The sequence below is a fragment of the Chelonoidis abingdonii genome, chromosome 11, assembly GCF_003597395.2.
Source record: "Chelonoidis abingdonii isolate Lonesome George chromosome 11, CheloAbing_2.0, whole genome shotgun sequence".
NCBI lineage: Eukaryota > Metazoa > Chordata > Testudines > Testudinidae > Chelonoidis > Chelonoidis abingdonii.
In genome coordinates, this window is record NC_133779.1 from 52,790,609 (window position 1) to 52,810,421 (window position 19,813).

Here is a 19,813-nt window from a genome sequence, read left to right on the forward strand (position 1 = left end):
TTGCAGTGTGTGATGAGGGGATTGCAGCATGTGATTGGGTGGGACGTGGAGTTTGCAGTGTGTGATGAGAGGATTTCAGGGTGTGATTGGGTGAGACGTGGGGGATTGCAGCATGTGATTGGGTGGGACATGGGGGATTGCAGCGTGTGATTGGGTGGGACGTGGAGGATTGCAGCGTATGATGGGAGATTACACATGCTCACGGACATGGACACATATTCCCAGAGGCAAGGACACATGGACATGGATGGGCATAAACAGATGTGGGCACGTGCACACACACAGACATATGGACATGGATGGACACACAAACATGGACATGGACGCCCACATGCGGAGACATGGATGCACACGAACACAGAAACACAAGACACACAGGGTATGTCTGTACTGTGGCTGGAGGGGTAATTCCCACTGAAAACAGCAGCGTGGTCCTGGTGGTGCCGGTGGTGGGTTGGGCGAGCTGCCCCGAGTACGACTAGGGTGACCAGCCAGCAAATGTGAAAAATCAGGACTTGGGTAGGTGGGGGGTAATAGGGGTCTATATAAGAAAAAGACCCAAAACTTGAGAACATCTGTAAAATTGGAACATCTATAAAATTGGAACATCTGGTCACCCTAAGTACAACCCTGTGTATATAGTCGGGCACAGGGTCTACATGGGACATAGAGACATGCCCCCATGCACGCACTCAACTGGCACAAGAAAGCCGGGTGCTGCGTACCAGGAGGCACACCCGGGCATGCACAGAGGCACACAGACAGGGTACATCTACACGGCAAGTGCCACGTAGGGAGGTATACCAGCTTAGCTTTAATCCAGCTGGGGTAACAGCAGCCGCGTAGCCGGTTAGCTGCTCCAGGCCAGGCCCGCCAGGGTGCTCGGGAGCTAGCCGGCGCTGAAGCCCGTACTGCTGTGTGTTCACTACCGCTGTTACCCCCTGCTTCCGTCACACCTTCATGTGGGGATGGATGTATCCACGGACTCAGGCGATGCCCCTGGGCACAGTGACAGCAGGGATCTGTGCCCAGCTGAGTTGGTCCCTTGGCAAGAGCTCAGACTGGCAGGGCGGTGCAGGGACAGCAAGCCAAGGAGGAGGATGTGGGCAGTGAGCTCGCCACCTCCCTCTTACATACTGGGCACTGGTCACAGCTGGGCAGGGGGCACTGGACCTGGGCACTGCCTTCCCCTGGCAACGCTGGACATTTCCCTCTTTATCTCCTGCTGGCACTGCCGGGGGAGCTGGGCTGCCAGCGAGTATAATAGCTACTTAGGCTCTGTTACCTGCCAGCTGGAGGCCCGGCTGTGCTGCAGATGGTCTCTTGTAACGTGTACAGCTTGGCTGGACCCCACTCTGGCTTCAGTCCAATCCCTCAGGGTCCGCAGCCCCCTCTGCCCAGGAGCGAATTTCACTGGCCAGTGACTCCAGGGATGGCGTCTCCTTAAGGCACCACTAGGGGCAAACTCTGGCCCATCAGACTCAGTGGGAATTGTGCCATTGGGGTCAGGGCTTCACCCTAGCAGCTGCCCATGCTCAAGCCCCAGGGCGGGGTAAGGTCTCTCATGGGAAGCTCCAGCCTGTGCAGAACATTGGTAGCCACAGTTCCAAAGCCTCCAGCTTGGAGATTTTCAGTTTCACCCCACACAGCTGGCTCCCAGGAATGCTCTATTCCTTTGACCAAGCTGTGCAAGAGTGACCCCTTCATGCTCCCCAATTGGGGCCATTCCTGGGCCACGGGGCTGGCAGAGTTCCTGAAAGCAAATGTTGTATGGTATCTGATGGGGATCCCATTTATATTCCATGGTGAGATCTGCAATTTGTGCTGTCGGCTAGTTACCTTAGGTCACATGGCCTCATTGCTGTTAGCTGGTTGGACAATGTATGTAACTAATTCATACAGCGCAAACCGTGTATTTGATTTACACACCCTGTGACTTGATCATGGTGTAACAGCCTGGGAGAAAATCCTGGGTACTAACAGGCTTGTAAGTGGAGAAAGGCAAAATAAGGATGAATGGCTGGAAGTTAAAGGCAGGCAAATTCAATTAAAAATCAAGGCACGTGTCGAGATTTGAGGGTGATTGACCAGTGGAACAAACTCCCAGGAGAAGTGGTGAATTCTCCATCTTGTGATGTCTTCAGATGCTGAGCGGTTGTCAAGTTATTGGGCTCAGTCAGGGCCGGCGCTTGCATTTAGGCGGCTTAGGCAATCACCTAAGGCGCCAGCATTATTAGGGGGCGGCATTTTGCCGGAGGGGGCGGCAGGCGGCTCCGGTGGAGCTGCCGCAGTGGTGCCTGCAGAGGGTCTGCTGGTCCGCGGCTCCAGTGGAGCTGCCGCAATCGTGCCTGCGGACGATTGGCTGCTCGCGCGGCTGCGATGGACCTACCGCAGGCACGACTGCGGCAGCTGCACCGGAGCCGCGGGAGCAACCGACCGTCCGCAGGCAGGACTGCGGAGCTGGGGGACCAGCGCGCGGGGCGGCGAATGGCCGTGTGCCTAGGGTGCTCAATCCCCTAGCGCCGGTCCTGGGCTCAGTACAGGGGGGAACTGGAATTTACTGGCCTGTGAACTACAGGCGGTCAGGCGAGAGGATCTAACATTCCCTTAGCTTCCAAATCTATGAGCATCAGATTCATGTGACCCATCTCCACACCGAGAATGTACAGGGACGGAATCCCTCCATCATGTCGAATAACAATTACAACCTGAGAATTCCACCATCTGCTAGCGATGAGGGGACTGACCCATTCCTATGGCGGTTCCTTTCAGAGTTGTGATGGGAGGGTCCATGGGTCTTTGGGGTTTCACCAAATCTGTACTTAGAAGAGAAAAAAAAAAGTTTGGTTTAAGTTTTCTGGAGCCATTTTTCACTTGATCAAAACTGATTTGGAAGGAGATTTGAAAGCCCACCAGTTTCCAAGTCAGTGGAAGTCAGCACTGGGTAATAATCGTTAATATAAAAGCAGCAGCAGCTAAGGGTGCAGGTTTTTCCAAAGGAAAATGGATCTTGGAACCCCAAAGGCTCGTATGCTGTTCTAAATCTAGAACCCTTGGCATTCAAATGGGCAAATCCAGAACCCATGCTGGTGGACAGGATTTTTCTAGAATTGCATGTTTTCCAGGGTTCCATGTAGAATCCCTGCTGTTCAGTGGGTAAATCCAGATGCCAGGGTGCCACGCTCCGACTGGTGTCAACGAGCATCGCGCTAGGGATGCTGAATTTACACCAACCGGGGACTTGGCCCCTGATTCCCAGTAGGTGGGATCTCCGATCAGTTATTTTCAATGGCTTCTAAATGTAACAAAGAAACCTCTCTGCTCCCTGGGGGCCCATTGGCCTGGAGAGAGCTCCCACAAGCAGCCATCGGGCCAACTGGGGGACGCTGGGCTCTAACTGCTCTGCCCCCGCAGTCCTGGGTTACTGGCCCAGCTGCGGGACCTGTCCCTTTCCACCTTGTATGTGTCAGTTGCTCAGGGAACTGGGAATGGTGGGGGTGGGCAAGACTCCAGTGCAGGTGGCTGTGAAATCGGACGGGTCTGGTGTATCCGCCTGAAGTCCTTAGCCTAAGAGGCAGCAATGCTGGCGCCTGGGGAACCAGGGGAAATGCACCGAGCCCCCTTCTGAAATTTGCTGGGGAGCCACCAAGGAGGTGGGGAGTGCCTGAGCCCCCTCCAGCGGGGCAGGGCTCTCCCTGCCTTCACCCAGGTCTGAGCCAGCCATGCAGACCCCTCCTCGAGTTGGGGTGAAGGGGAGGATTTGGGGAGAGGAAGGGAGTGGAATCTGCACAAGCTGCTGCATGGCCTCTGGTATCTGAGCAGGCCGGTTTATCTGGACTCACTGGCCCGTCCGCTTCCCCAGAGGGAGAAGCATTCCTCAGCTGGTGGCTCCGGCTGGAGAGAGGCCAGGTCTGAGCAGAGCACGCCCTCCCCCTGCGCGAGGCAGCGATCCACAGAGGCATGCAGTGTGGGCTGGCCTGTCTGAAATGCAGTCAGCGCCTTCCTCGCAGGAGCTGATGTGATCAGACTCGTCAGCAAGGATGCAGGGTCACATGGGCTATCCAACCCCATGCTTCAGGGCACAGGCTGATGCCTGCTCAGGGTCAGGAAGGACTGAGGGTTGTTTGCCATCTTTTATTATTTATTTATTGTTTATCTTACTGTAGCCCCAGCCATGGACCAGGCCCCAGAGTGCAGGCGCTGCATGTTATTTATTAGGTGGATTACGGTAGCACCTGGGCACCCCAGTCACTGGCCAGGCCCACGTTGCGCTAGGTGCTGTACAAATACAGGGCAGAGACTGCCTCTGCCCCGAGAGCTGACAATCTGGGTGTAAGACAAGAGGCAACAGCTGGATGCAGACAGATGGGGGGAGGTCAAGGAAACCTGAACAAAGGATAGGAGGCTGAATGGCCCATTGGTCTCTTCTGAGATGGCTGCAGGGGTGTGGTATGGTTAGTGCACCAGGACTGGGCGTTAGGACTCCTGGGTTCTGTTCCCAGCTCTGGGGAGGGAGGGAGGGAGGTCCTATGATTAGAGGAGGGGCCCAAGTAGCATTCGCAGGTGGGTGACTACGTGGCATTAGGGCATGTTATAGGAATGTAGCTTTGATCAGACTGGCCGGTTGGTGCATGGAGCCAGCTACCCTGCCTCCAGCTGGCACTTCGAAAAATGGTAAAAAGTCCCCCACTGCACTGTGCTTGTCCCAGACAGGAGGCCAGACAGTGATCACAACGGTCCCTTCTGGCCTCGGATGCTGGGGGATGCCAGGCTGGAGGAATTGCTGCTCTCACCTGGTGCAGTGATTCCTGGATGAAGAGGGACTGTCTTGGGTCCTTTGGAAATGTTTCCACCCGTGCTGGGACCCACCACATAGCTGGCACGACTCCCAGAGAACCGACAGCCCAGTGCCAGGGAACAGCGAGGACGCCCATGGACTGTTGTTGGCAAAACAGCCGCTCAGTGGGGTGTGTTTGCATAATGTCTAGGGGCTAGTGGCTCTGGGGGGCTGCAGAGCAAGGAGTGCCTCATGGGCACAGCACAGGCATGGATCAGGACTCCTAGGTTCTAGTCCTGGTTCTGCTGCCGACTCACTGGGTGATCTTCGGCAAGGCACATCTCTGCCCCGTGCCTCAGTTTCCCCTGCTCTAAAATGGGGATGATGATACTGACCTCAGAGAACTGCATCCCCCAGACAGAAGGGTCCCAGAATGACAATCCACTCCCTGCCCTCTGATGGGCTCAGAGCAGGAATTCAGCTCTCACAAGGGTGCTAGAAGACAAGGCCAAGTCATCCATGTGTCATAGAAGGGGAAACTGAGGCAGTGGGGGGTGATGTGACTTACCCAAGGTCCCAGACCCAATCAGTAGCAGCTCCAGAATTAGACCCCAGGATCTTGACTTCTAGTCCACTACACTATCTGTCCCATCCGTGCCTGCCTGAGAGAGCTTTGTTCCCAGTACGAGGGAACATCCCAGGAGGTCCCCCACCGTCTCTGTGGCCAGGAAGGAGCGCTAGTGACTGCCTTCTCCTCCCAGGGGCCTGCTACTCACAGCCACGGGTTTGTGGCAGTGTCACTGCCATCCTGCAAGATTCGCGCCTTTTAGGGCATGTCCGTTCTGTGGAGTGGGACCCCCTGGCCCAGTTTGGTCTAGCATGGGCTGAGCCCAGAGGGTCCCCATCCCCCCAGGTTGGGTAGATTGGGGGCTTGTGGAGTGGGGAAGGGGGGAAGCTTCCCCGTGTTCTTCTGTGGGCAAAGTGAGAATTTCACCCTCATGGATCCTGGCACAGCCCCAGCCTGCTCTGTGGGAGGGAAGGTCTTCCCTCCCTGGTGGCCACGGGTTAATCCTTTCCTTTCTCGTGCCCGTAGGGTCCCTGGCGGGGGTGCTGGAGATGGAGCGCAGTGTCACTGCGGTGCTGGGCAAGGACGTGGTGCTGCCGTGCCGTTATCGGGCGCAGGAGGGCGAGAAGGTGGTGCAGGTGACGTGGCTGAAGCTGGGCACCGACGGGCAGAACGTGGAGATCGCAGTGCTGAACTCGGAGTATGGGGAGCACGTCCAGGAGCCCTACGTGGGGCGGGTGCTGCGACAGGTGCCGGGGCCGCTGGAGGATGGCGCCATCGTGCTGAAGAACGCCGTGCAGGCTGACGAGGGCGCCTACGAATGCCGCCTCATCACCTTCCCCTCGGGCAACTTCCAGGGCAGCATGACGCTCAGCGTGCTGGGTGAGGGTCCGGGCACGGGACACCGGGGATGCCTGGCTCTGCCGCACAGGTGCCTTTGGCTCTGCTGGGCCAGCTGTGGGCAGAGCTGCCTTCCCCACTCCAGCCGGCTAGGCCACTGCAGAGATCGGGGGCACGCAGGGGTGCCCCAGCAACTGGGATGGGAGCAGTCCTGAGCCCCAGTTTGCAGGGGACCTGAACGCTTGGTCTCTGGGCCAGGCCTGTGTTGGGGAAGAGGGATCCCGAAGGGGTGGGGGCTATACTGTGAGTGTAGGGGGAGCTGGATATGCAGGGCTGGCCCTGGAGGGGTGGGTGGGGTGTCTGTGTGGGGCCCTTTGGGGGAGGAGCTGAGCCAGTTCAGGGCCCCCTGGAGTGCGAGTCCCTTGGGGGGCAGAAGCCAGGCCCGAGTGGCTCCCACAGGGCAGGAGCAGGGCGCCCCAAGACAGGAGTTGGGGTTCCGTGGTGGGGACTGTAGCCGGGCTGTGTGGGGCCTAAGGTTGCCAGGTGTCCAGTTTTTGACTGGAAGGCCTGGTCGAAAAGGGATCTTGGCAGCTCTGGTTGGCTCTGCCGACCAGGCCGTTTAAAGTCCAATTGGCAGCGTAGCAGGGGCCCGGGGCTAAGGCGGGTTCCTGGCCTGCCCTAGCTCTGCCTGGCTTTCAGAAGTGGCTGCCAGGTCCCCGCGGCACCTAGGCACTAGGGCACTGGGCAGCCAGGCACTGGGAGGGCCCACGCGCTGCCTCCGCCCTGAGTCCCGGCTCCACAGCTCCCATTGGTTAGGAACCACGACCAATGGGAGCTGAGGGAGAGTGGTGCCTCTGGGCACAAATGCAGCATGCACCGCACAGAGCCGCCCAGCCACCCACGTTCCTAGAGGCCACAGGGACCTGGTGGCCGCTTCCTCGGAGCTACAGTAAGCTCTGCCAGGACCTCACACCCCAAACCCCTCATTCCCGGCCCCACCCCAGAGCCCACACCCCCAGCTGGTGCCCTCACTCCCCTGCATGCCAACCCCCTGCCCTAGCCTGGTGCCCCCTCCTGCGCCTCAAATCCCTCATCCACAGCCCCACCCCGGAGCCTGAAACCCCAGCTGGAGCCCTCACTCCCCCGCCCCCAAGCCCTGCCCTATTCCGGAGCCCCCTCCTGCACCCTAAACCCCTCATCTCCAAACCCCTCATCCCCAGGGAAGTAGCTGGGCTATGTGGGGGCCGGTGGGGTTAGGGGGAAGTAGCCAGGCTATGTGAGACCCCATGGGGGTGAGGGGCAGTAGGTGGGCTGCATGGGGTCCTATGGAGGGGAGCAGTAGCTGGGTGTGCAAACACCCATGGGGGTGTGCAAATGCTGGGCTGCCTGGGGCTCTGGGGGTGGGGTGGGGGCAGTAGCAGGGCTGTGGGGGACCCTGGGGGGGTGCAAATTCCTGACTGTGTGGGGTCCTGGGGGATGCTGCCTTTTACACCCCCGTCACTGCTCTACATTCTCCCCACAGTGCCCCCACTGCCAACCCTGAACCCTGGCCCCCCGCTGGAGGAAGGGCAGGGGAGGACGCTGGCCGCCTCCTGCACGGCCGAGGGCAACCCCGTGCCCACCGTGACCTGGGAGACGCAGGTTCACGGCACCAACAGCACCCGCCAGTCCTTGCACCCCCGCTCGGCCTCCGTCACCAGCGAGTTCTTCCTGGTGCCCGGGCGCAGCATGAACGGCAAGACGCTCACCTGTGTCGTCAGCCACCCGGGGCTGCCGCACGAAAAGAGGATCACCCACGTGCTGAGTGTCGCCTGTACGTCCCCCACCCCGGGGGGCACAGCCCTGGGGGGCTGCCATGGGGAAGAGCAGAGACCCACAGCGAAGCTACCATGGGGGGCAGAGAGCCCCTCAGGAGGTGCTGTGGCAGAGGGACAGAGATCCCTTGGGAAGCTACTGTGGGGGCAGAGATCCCCCCAGAAGGTGCCGTGGGGTTGGGGCAGAGACCCTTGGGGCCTGCCATGGAGGTAGTGGCCCCTAGAGGGCTGGCATGGGGTAGGATGAAGACCCCCTGGGGGTTGTCATGGGGGGCAGAGACCCACTGGGGGTGGTATGGAGCAGGGGGAGGAGCAAAGACATCCAAGGGGAGCTGCCATCGTAGTGGGAGGGCATATACCCTGGAGTGGGAGGCTGAAGGGGGCCCCCAGATCACATGGGGCCCCAGGGGATTAGTTGAGGGGCTTGTGGTGGGGGACACTTTTGCATAGACCAAGGTGGGTGCGGGGTCAGCGATGGGAAGGGCGCAGGCTGGGGGGTGAAGGGAGGGCCCAGGTGGGCGTTTCTCACTCTCCCCTCTCACGGTTGTTGTCCTCTCCCTGCCCAGATCTCTCAGATGCCTCAGTGCGAGGGCACGAGGAGGAGGAGGACTGGCAGGCAGGCAAGGAGGGGGTCTCGCTGAAGTGCCTTGGTGAGGGCAACCCCCCACCCACCTACAACTGGACCCGGTAAGTGTGAGCCCACCGCTTGCAGGCAGGGCGCCCCTTCCCAGTGCAGCTCCCAGGGCAGAGGCGGGGGCAGGGCTGGCCTGTGCCTCTGGCGGGGGCTGATGCTGGAGGGTTGCGGGGGCTCAGGTCTGAGAAGCACCCCAAGGTTTGGACTCGCCACCCAGCCTCAGAGTGGACCAGGCCGGACCAGGTCTCTGGGTCTCATAGGGGAATTTGCCTTGGCTGCAGACTCCAAGGGGTGCCCACTCCCCACCAGCCTCCAGGCGGAATATGGGCACGAGGAGCTGGTGTGACCCACAGGAGAGCCTCCTACAGCTACCAGTTAGTGGAGTTACTCCTGCAGCAGCTGGTGTTCGAGTTCTGGAGGTCCCGGGTTCGAATGCCGCTGACAACCGGCTCACACTGAGAGTCGGCGCTCCGAGAAGGGCTGTGTTCTGGGTCAAAGTGCCAGTCGATGGCTGCCCTCCCTGGCCCTGGCCAAGCCATAGGCCTGACTTTGTTCCTGGCTACCTCAAAGCCAGAGAGTTGGTGATGTAGAATCATAGGACGGGAAGGGACCTTGAGAGGTCATCTAGTCCAGCCTCCCCCACTTGTGGCAGGATTAAGTATGATCCGAGACCATCCCTGATGGGTTTCTCTAACCTGCTCGTCGCAATCTCTAGTTGGGTGGCATATTCTGCATGTCAGTCTCAGCTGAGTTGTTTGAGGTTTGCCAGGTGCTGCCTCTGCCAGCTGTGATTTCACATGGGCAAGCCTCCGGCAGCTGGGACTGCAAGGCTGTGAGCTTCCCCTGAGCAGTGCCCTCCCACTCCAGCCCACAAAATCAATTTCACCTCCGTCTTCTTCCTGCCAGCCAAGGCTGGATGCCCATTAGCCCGGTCCCAGACCTGCGGCTGCATTCCCCAGCCAACAACACTCGTGATCCCAGAGGCTGGGAATCCGGGAGGCTGGAGCGCACAGCTCCCACGGAGCCATTCAAAGGGAAGCTGTGTCCTCCATAAACACTTGAGTCATCGCCCAGCCATCTCTGTTGTCTTGGGAGCCCTTGGAGCGGCAGGGACTGGCTGGGACATGCTGTAGGTCGCTGGAGGCAGCCTGGGGCCACATGCACTCACAGGGAGGAGAGGCAAAGGGGCAGCATGGGGGAACATGGGGCTAGTTGGCTCCCTCGGGGCTCTGGCCATGCCCTGCGAGGAGAGGGCCTTTGACTGGGATGCCTAGAGGCTGGCACGGCGGCCTGTGCACAGTGCCACAGCTGTAATTAAAAGGAGGGTATGTGCCAGCTCCTGGCACCATGGGATGCTGGCCTGGGTCAGCCTCTGGGTGTTCCTGCACTGGGTGTGCTACATAACCAATGGTTGGAGCTTTCTCTCCACACTGAACCCCGAAAGCCAGGCATGAAACACAGTGGAGCTTTGGGGCACCCCCTCCCTTTTCTTTTCCTTTCCCAGACGCTGCCAGGGCTGCACAGGCATTCCCCCATCCTTGGGGGATTTCCCGAGCCGTGGGAGGGGCTGAGGGGCCAAGCCCCTGGGGACTGTATGACCTGAACCCCTGGATCCTGCCTTGTGGGACCTGAGCTCCCTGCTTCATTGCAGGCCTGAAACGGGGCCAAAAGGATGTGTGCTTCCTAGCAGAAGTAGTAGCCAAAGGGTTCATAGACGCAGTGAGTGCTGCAGAGGGAAAAAGGAAGGATTCTATTTGAGTGGCATCCCTTGAGGTCTCAATGTGTGGGGCCATGTGTGTTTGGGCCGGGCAGTGTGTGAAGGTCCATACTCAAGAATGAGAGTGTGTGTGTGTGTGTGATCATGGGATCGTTCTTGGGTGTACCTGGGTTCATGTGTCTGTGTGTACCCATGCGTGGGTGTGATCAGGTGATCTTTCTCATGTGTTCCTGTTTGTGTGTGGATCTGGGTTTGTGTGTGTCTATACGCCTGGGTCTGCAGTTGTGATGTTGGGTACAAATGTGTGCGTTTGTTTTTGTGGTCTGGTTGTGTGGCTGCATGTGGACGTGTTTTTGTATTTGTGCTCATGTGTCTGCCTCGTGTGTGTGTGTGCCTGTGTGCGTGCAAATTAGAGGGTGGGTGCCTGGATAGGCATATGTGTCTGTGTGTGTTGATGCTGTACATTGTGTATATGGGTTTGGAGAGATGAATTTGTGTTTGGGGGTCTGTGTGTGTGTGCATGTGTCAGGGCACGTATGTGTGCGCATTTGTGCAGGGGTTTGTGTTATGTGCATGTGTCTCTCTGTTCACATGCATGTGTGTCTGTGTGTCGGTGTGTGGGATGGAACCGGTGGCCCGGGTCGTGCCGACTCAGTCCCAGTGTGGTGACGCAAGGAGCAGCGTGGCATTTCAGGCTGTGTCTGGGCAGGCCCCGGCACTGGGCTCTGGCAGGGGATCAGCCGCTCAGGAACCGTGGGAAAAGGCAGGGAGCCCTTTGATTTCAGCACCTATTGTTCACAGTGTCCCGGCTCGCCCCACCCACCACAGCTGCCCGTCCAGGCACGTCGGCCCGGGAGGCAACCGGAGGCCACGGGGCTGTAGGGAGAGCCACGGGGCAAAGGGCTGGGAGGGGTGCGGGGGGAATTTCTTTGGGGGGCTCTCTCGTGTCCGTCCATGTATCTCACTGTGTCTGTGTGTCTCCGTCTCTCTCTCTATTCCAAGGGTTCTCAGCCTATCCCAAAGAGCCCCCCTTAGCACCTCCTTCCATTGGAAACCTTCCCCCCGCCCCCAGCGCAGACCCCTCCTCTAGGGCAGTGATGGGAACAGCTGCTGCAGAGACCCTGGTTAAAGCGGATGGGATCACTGCCTCGTGCCTGTTCCCCCTTAGCTCCCCCCACTGACTCTGCCCCTCTGCTCTCCAGGCTCAATGGCCCCATGCCCGAAGGAGTGAAGGTCAAGGGGGCCACCCTCCTCTTCCAGAGACCCCTCATCCCCGACGACACAGGCATCTACATCTGCCAGGTCGCCAACAGGTTTGCGGCCAAGGAAGTTCGGGCCAGCATCAGCATAAAAGGTAGAGTCTGGGGCAGGCAGGGTGGCAGCACCCCCTTATGGTGGGGTTGATAAGGTGATAGAGGGGGCTTCGCTCTGATGGATAGAATAGGGTTGCTGAGTGCAGACACTCCCTGGGGCTCTCCAGCTCCCCGCCTGTGATACCCAGTGTCAGCACATGGGGGGGCCCTCAGTCCCATCCTAGAGCCAGCAGCCGGAGAGGGGGCTGTGGGTTACCCTGCCCACCCATTGCTGGTGCAGTCAGAGGGCTGGCCCTCGGCTCACCCTCGACCCTCTGCATGTGGGTCCAAATCCAGCCTCTTTCGGTTCGGGCACTCTCCCCGCACCAGGCTCTGAGCTCTCCTGGGGGACTCTGCCCGTCTCGTCCCCTCTGCCCAGCAGTTGTTCTAGGGCCCAGCGCTGCTCGGTGTCGGGTGGGCTCCGGAGACCGGCAGAGCATCAGGGCTTGGCTGGGTCAGCACCTGTGCAAGGAGCCCTCCCTGGAGAGCCCAGTGCCGCACGAGGCAGGAATGGTGAGACAGCAGGGAGCGCTCTGCGTGCTGAGCCCCTGAGTGGTGCTAGGGGTGCTGTGCTGCAGGGAGCAGGGTCGGGAATCCTTAGCCCTACAGAAGCAGATTGGATCTTCAGTGCTAGCACCAGCTGGGGCTGATAACTAAACATCAGGTGTCCATCCGTCCATCTGTCCACCCACCCACCCATCCATCCATTTGTCAACTCATTCATCCATCCACCCGTCTGTCCATCTGTCCACCCACCCATCCATCCATCCACCCATCCATTTGTCAACTCATCCACCCACCCACCCATCCATTTGTCAACTCATCCATCCATCCATCTGTCTGTCCATCTGTCCATCCATCCTTCTTTCCATCTGTTGACTCATCCGTCCATCCATCAATCCATCTGTCCATCAATCCGTCTATCCATCCATCTGTCCATCAATCCATCCATCCGTCTATTCATCTGTCCACCCACTCATCCATCTGTCCACCCACCCGTCCATCCTTCCTTCCTTCTGTCCTTCCATCTGTCCACTCATCCATCCATCAATCCATCCATCCATCTATCCATCCGTCTATCCATCTGTCCACTCATCCGTCCATCAATCCATCCATTCATCCATCCATCCATCTGTCCATCTCTCCATCCATTCATCTGTCTGTCCATCCATCTGTCCGTCCAAGTACCTATCTGTCTGTCCAGTCTGATGCCCCTTTAGCTCTGGAGTCTGGGTTCCTGCAGGCCCACCCTTGTTGCTCAGACACTGGCTGTGCCATGTCCCCCAGGCTGCCGTCTCAGCCCCTCCCTGTCTGTCCCCCCCAGCAGAGAGCGAGCTGCAGAAGGTGAACGTGGTCTCGGCCTCGGTGGTGGTGGTGGGCGTCATCGCGGCCGTGCTACTCTGCCTGCTGGTCCTGGTCGTCGTGCTCATGACCCTCTACCACCGACGGAAAACCAGGCGCATCTCCGAGAAATAGTAAGAGATGGAGCGAGGGGAGAGGGATGGCTTCCTGGCACACACGCTTCCCCCCTCCCACCAGAGATACACCAACCCCCCTCACCTGGCTGAGCCCCTGCATAAATCATTGTAGCAGGGAGCCTGCCCTAGCGTGAAGCTTAGTCACTGTTGCTTGCTGGGTGGTGAGCCTCAGGCCTGGGGACTGGGCTCCTGAGCTGGGCTGGTCGAGCAGCAGCAAAGAACCGGATGGGAGGCCCAGTGGGCAGCGTGGGACGGATGGTGCTGGCTACAGCTGGGTCTGCTGCAGAGAGCAGCTGGGCAAGCTTCGCCCCCTGCCCCGTCCCACAAACTCTGCCGATTCCCCTCAATCCCGACCCATAGCCCTCTGCTATCCCAGCCCCAACACACACATAGCTCTGCCCCTCAATCCCAACCCACAGCCCCCTGCTATCCCAGCCCTGGGCTCCCCCCACCGCTCTGCCAGTGCCCCTCAATCCCAACCCACAGCCCCCTGCTATCCCAGCCCTGGGCTCCCCCCACCGCTCTGCCAGTGCCCCTCAATCCCAACCCACAGCCCCCTGCTATCCCAGCCCTGTGCTCCCCCTGTGACTAAGTCGTAGCATGATCCAGGCAGTTGTCATTTTAACCTCTGCCAGCACCGCGTCAGGTGTCACCTGGGAGTCGTTCTGACCCCCGACTGGGCCTGAGGTGGTTTGAAATGCCTCCCTTCACCCCAGTGACGACCCAGTGCTTGGCTTTACCTGGTCGCTTCAGCCCCAGGAGGTGTATAAGCCCTCTACCCTGCCTGGAGGTGTAGCTGCTGACTGACTATGACCAGAGCCCTGCTGAGACAGACCTTGATCCAGGCCCTGCAGACAGGCTCCTCTCCCTCCTTGCCCCTGACTGGGCAGCCACCTAAACTCTGGCACCCAGATCCTGCCTCAGGCTTCCCTTATCACTGCGCTAACCTCTGCCAGCCAGGATACAGGAGGCTGGGAGCAGGTCTCATGAGCAGCCTTGGAGGCCCAGCCATGGGGTTTGATGAGAGCACACAGTTCAGCCAGGCCACGGGGCTCCCGGGGCTGACCAGGATGCGGATCTCACTGCTCACCCTCGTGTCTCTCTACCTGGCAGCGAGGAGGAGCTGACCCTAACAAGGGAGAATTCCATCAGGCGCCTGTACTCCAGCCACAGTGCCAGCACCCGGAACCAGGTGAAGAGGACGGGAGAGTGGGCCGAGCCCAATGGGGAGGAAGTGGGGCACTGGCGGGGATATTCAGCCCCCACACCCACAATCACACTATTATGATGAATTTTCTCCCCATCCGATTTGCAGGGGAGCTGGCTCACTAAAGAGCCCAGCACCCCCTGCAGGAAACATGTGGAAAGACGAGTGAAGTTTGGGGATGGTAGACAGGGCAACCCAACCCCATTGGGGCCCAGGCCGCATGCAGTGTAACTGGGGACAGCTACGCAGAGCCTGTAGGGGTCACGGGGGAGCAGCTGCCTGGGACCCAGAGGGAGTCACAGGAGAGCAGCTGAGTGGCCCCATAGGGGATCACTGGGGACGGCTACTCAGCAGTATAGAGGTAATTGGGGGCAGGTTTTTGGATGCCCAGGGCAAAATCTGAAACCAAGCTCCCCCCAGCCCCCTAAAATGACCCTGGAGACAGAAGAAGAACCCTGGCCACAGGTGCAAAGACACTGATGGGAGGTACTGGCCTGGGGGCAGAGCCCGCCCCGCAAGGACCCTGCAGCGGTGACTCACCCGTCCCGCGGGCCTGGGCCTGGCTCCCTGTGTGGGGCATGGGGACCCAGCACGGGGGGTCACAGTGCCGCTCAGCTTCGGCCCAGCTGCCTCTGCAGTGCAATGAGTCTGATCCAAGGAGCAGCCTTGTGCCCTGGTGCCGCAGCACCACTGATTTTAGTGCCACGGGCTCGGGGGCCCCCTCTAACATGGGCCTGGGGCAACCTGCCCCTTTCGCCCTGCCCTGGCTGGCCCTGGTGAGGCAGAGGCTGCTGGGACCAGGCGTTTGTCACCCTCCCCCTCTCTCTGTTTTTCAGACAGAGGAAACCCTGCACCTGCGGGGGGACAGCCGGCAGGGAAGCCTGCGGGGGGACAGCCTGCGCGGCACCAGCATCTGCTCCGTCATGGTGAGGCGCGGCCCTTGGGGGGGCCCTCTCAGTTGCTCCTGTCCTCTGCTGATTCCCTTTGAGCTCGGAGTCGCGGCCCCGGGAGCCCCATGCAGAGCCCCATGGGGTCAGGAGTCGGGTGGGGATTGGCCTCTGGGGGGACCCCTCCCACCCCTTGGAGCCCCTGCAGCTGGTGGCTTGGAAAGCGATGATCCAGGCCCCCATGATGCACCTCCCCGTGGCTCCCCCTGGCCAATGCTGCTGAAGATGAGCTAAAGGAGCTGGTTAGCAGGGATGTGGCCTGGGGGGCAGGTGGTCCCTAGTGAAAAGCCCCATGTGTAGCCAGGGAGACATGAATCATATATCGGCCTGATGCCAAGCAGCCTGGACACCTGTCGCCCTCTGCCATCGGCTGGTGCTGTGCCAGCCACAGGCCCCTTGGCATTTCCAGCAGGCGGGAGAAGGCCGCGCCCAGATAGACCTGCTGCGGGCAGTGACAGCAGGGCCACATGGCCCCCACGGGCCTGCGGAGACGGGCTCCCTGCTCTGGCACACGTGTGGACATGCTCACGCTAGCTTACACCCAGGCACCCTCACACGCATCCCTCCTCACACAGATCCTCACACCCGCTGGCTTACGCACCCACACACCTCCGCTTGGGGGGACAGTCGTGTGCCTCACACTCACAATCCCCTTCCACCCCCACCCAGTGCCCGCACACCCGTCCAGCCTACGCCCACCCCCACCCACTTGCATGGATGTTCACCATCATCACAGTTCAGCCCAGAGCAAACCCCTGGTACCTCGGGCCCTGAACCCTGGCAGAGCAAAGGGGAGCTGTGCTCAGACCCCGGCTGCACCCAGAGAGCTGGCTGAGGTTACGCTGACCCCTACTGGTCTGGGCTGGGAGGACTACAAGTCATGCACTGACAATGGATATTCGGACTCCTATGGCTCTCCCCAGGATGGGACAGGGTTTCCCAGGAGGTGTGTGTGTGGGGGACGGTAATGCTGTTCCTCCGAGTCCTGACCTGCTCTGCTCAGCTAGTGGCTAGGCAGCCCTGTCCTTAGCCACAGCGCCACCCAGTGACTGCCCCGGGATCTCCAGAGGGTGGGGGTGGGAGGAGGTGTTCTGGGAAGGGGACTCCCTCCCCGCAGCTCAGCCGTTGTCTCCCCCGGCTCAGAGCGAGGAGGCAGAGGGGCGCAGCTACTCCACCCTGTCGACGGTGCGGGAGATTGAGACGCAGACGGAGCAGCCCCCGGCCCCAGCGCCCACCCCGGAGGAGGAGAAGGAGGAGAAGGAGAAAGAGAGGGAGGAGGAAGAGGAGGAGGAGCGGGAGGAGAACACCATCAAGGCAGCCATGACCCACTTCGTGCAGGAGAACGGCACTCTGCGGGCCAAGCCCACCACCAACGGCATCTACATCAATGGGCGAGGCCACCTGGTGTGAGCCCAGGGCCACAGGCACAGACTGGCCTGGTGCCGCGCAGGGCCAGATCCTGGACAGGTGGATGCCCCCTGCAGCCTGCCAGCCCCTCCCGCTGGGACTGACCCACTGAGCCCTTGTACAGACAGCCTGCCCCAGCTCTGGATTTCTGGGGAGGGCGGATCAGGTTCACTATGGGGCAAAAGGGCCCTTGGCCAATGGGGGGTCCCCTGCCACCCACGTTGGTCCTTGCTTCAAGCAACAGCCTCCTAGCTTCTCTGCATGGGATGTTTCCTGGCTGGCCCCGAGGGCCCCATGCTGCTCACAAGTCAGCTCCTCCCTCCAACCCTTGCCGCAGTGGGGCTGGAGGATATGGTACCTGCCGGCCCTGTCCTCTCTATCCCCAGAGGCAGGACTAGCCACAATCGGCTCTGACGGCTTGGGGGGCTGCCTACATCCTGACGGGGGATAACGACTGTGGGATCAGAGGTGGGGAGGGCACTTTACGCTGCCTCCTGTAGGGGGCACTGTCAGAGCCATTGCATGTGGCCCCGACGGCACTTGGAGACGTGCCCCCCAGCATGGTGTGAGGGTGGGACCCCAGCCCTCTGTCGAGTCTGTCCTCTGGGCGACCCTGGGGACAGGCTGCCCCATGCTGCTCCCCTGAGAGCCCCCAGCTTCCTGTGCCATTCCTGAGATGTCTCCATACTCTGCGGTGCCCACCAATGGCCGCGGGCGGACTGGCGTCAAGGGCAAGTGACCATGGAGACACCCCAGCAGGGGCACTTGGGGGCGGGGGAATCGGCATCACCTGCAGGCAAGAAGAACCCAAGCGCCTTCTTCAGCCCCATGCACACAGCCCGCCCCATGGGGCTCAGCATCTTGGCATGATGGGTGCAGCGCCCCTGTGACCAGGCTGTGATGAACATTGGGGTGTGGGAGGGTCTGAACCAAGACTGAGGGACCCAGACAGACCCTGTGGTTCTTTCGGCCCTCTAGCTCCCTGCCTGGGACCCACAGCTACAGATGGGGCTGCTGAGAACACTGGAGAGCGCTGCCCTCCTGGCCTCACCAGCTCCCCAGCGCCATGGGGTCTGGCCCCAGGAGCTAATCTGAGGCCATCTGAGGTTCAGGGGTGCTTGTCCTGGGTGGTTTAATGGAGGTAAAACTCCTCTGGTCCTGGGATGGGGAGCGGGGCTCTGAGGGTCTCCAAATACTTTGAGAGGGTTCGAGTTCACCAAAGGTTTTTTTCCTGGTTGCTTAAAGCCATTGGGCTTCCCCTTCCCCCACCTCAGTGTAATGCACAAGTATTTTAAACCCTCAGGTTAGTGAAAGGGGCAGCCCACCCCACCACAGCCAAGCCTCACTCTGTGTGCCTATGCGGTCGGGAGCAGGGATTGAACTGGGGACATGCAGAGCTAACAGGCCAAGTGTGAACCGAAAGGCGAAGGCCCCTGAGCAGCATCAGGCACTGCACGGCCAGGCCCAGCAGCTGGGGGTGGGTGACACTCCCTGGGTTACACAGCTGGGCTGGGTTTGAGTCTTCCCCTGGGGTTTCTCTCCTTGGCAGAGTACAAACAGGCTGAGCCCCAGTGGGACCCCTCCCCGGCAGGTTTGAACCTGGGCCTAGTGCATTCTCCCAGCCCTGGTGCACACAGCCCCATGGCCAGATCATTGCACTCCCGGGGCCCACTCTCCTCTGTGCCCACACAGGCTGCTGGCATTGGCAGAGCAGCTGGGGTTGAAGCCCGAGTGCTGTCCCTGCCCAGAAATGGCCTTATTCCTGTTGGGGTAGGGGCCTGTTGGCAGGCCCAACACTCATGGGGGGTGAAGTTTTTGTAAGGGGGGGAAGTTGGTCCATTTGTCTAATTCCAATGATGGTTCAGTGGCCCTTCAGCGGATGCTGGGCCACGGTTCCCCCAAGGTGGCCTCACCCTGCTCCCCTCGGAGTTGGTGGCAAACCTCTCCCCCATCTGGTCATTGGCAAAGAGGCTGGCTCATCCCCACAGGACACTGACGCTGCTGGTCTGCACAGGAGGGCAACTCATGGCTCCACCGAGGGACCAACCAGAGCCTTGCCATTGACATCCCCCAACCCCCCGGGCTTTGGATCAGGCTCTGTGTCCTCTTCGCCCCACGTCCAATATTTTGGGGAGGGCCCCTCCAGAGCAGACCCCGTCCCTGACAGCGGAAAGTAGGGTGACCAGACAGCAAGTGTGAAAAATTGGGACGGGGGTGGAGAGTAATAGGAGCCTGTATGAGAAAAAAAACCCAAAATTGGAACTGTCTCTATAACATCGAGACATCTGGTCACCCTAACGGGAGAGCGCACGTGGCCCGGAGGCGTGGCTGGGCTTAGCATCAGGCTGGGTGGAACCTCCCGCTGCGCGATGTCCGTGGAAGGGCGCCAGGGACGGATTTGGATCCTGGTCCCTGGTGGTGGGTACCGGGAATCAGACCAAGATACTCCAGGCCTAGTGTGGCCTGGTGTGGAATGCTGCTGCCCCCTGGTGGCAATATTTATAACGTTTTTATGTATGGTTTATTTCTATGTTCTGCTGCCCCTCCATGGGCCACTCTCATGGCAAGAAAGACCTAGGGTGGTGGGGTCTAAAGCAATGAGCGTCAGCCTAACCCAGCTCCGAGGTGAAACCCCTGCTGGCTTCAGCAGGGGTGGAGTTAGGGCTCCAAGAAAGCCCTGCTCAGGACACAGGTAATGCTCCCTATCTGCCTGGCCAGCATGATGAGGCACAGGGGCTGGGCCCTAGGGGAGCTGAGAGAGGTGGGAAAGTGGAGGAGTGGGGATGGGGCTTTTCCACGCTGTAGAAACAGAGGGTTTGCTGCATTGGCTCAGACGCCTGGCCCATCTCATCAGGTCTCTTCACCCCCCTGTGAGATTGGACCAGACCACGGGTTTGTCTAGGCCCCAATCCAAAGCCCACCAAAGTCAGTGGGTGTCTTTCCATTGACTTCTGGGACTTCTGGCGCAGACTTCATGTCCCGCATCCCACTTCCACCAATGGCCAATACCTGATCCTTCAGCTAAAGGCAAGCCCTGGTGCTAGTAGCTGACTTTGCCATGCCCCCGGCCCCCTG

At 60.0% G+C, this 19,813-nt stretch overlaps 1 protein-coding gene across 2 annotated transcripts in view; it reads left to right on the top strand.

The window, feature by feature from the left end:
* Nucleotides 1-19,395, top strand: part of NECTIN4 (nectin cell adhesion molecule 4) — a 44,632-nt gene extending 25,237 nt beyond the window's left edge. The window contains exons 2-9 of one of the 2 annotated variants that reach the window (XM_032781281.2): nt 5,871-6,224; nt 7,705-7,995; nt 8,563-8,683; nt 11,550-11,701; nt 13,024-13,174; nt 14,291-14,369; nt 15,221-15,310; nt 16,475-19,395. In XM_032781281.2, the coding sequence (XP_032637172.1) occupies nt 5,871-6,224; nt 7,705-7,995; nt 8,563-8,683; nt 11,550-11,701; nt 13,024-13,174; nt 14,291-14,369; nt 15,221-15,310; nt 16,475-16,741 (1,505 nt within the window). In that variant the 3' untranslated portion in view covers nt 16,742-19,395. The remainder of the gene's footprint in view (nt 1-5,870; nt 6,225-7,704; nt 7,996-8,562; nt 8,684-11,549; nt 11,702-13,023; nt 13,175-14,290; nt 14,370-15,220; nt 15,311-16,474) is intronic. The other variant, XM_032781282.2, reaches the window with a different exon arrangement.
* Nucleotides 19,396-19,813: the final 418 nt, after the last annotated feature.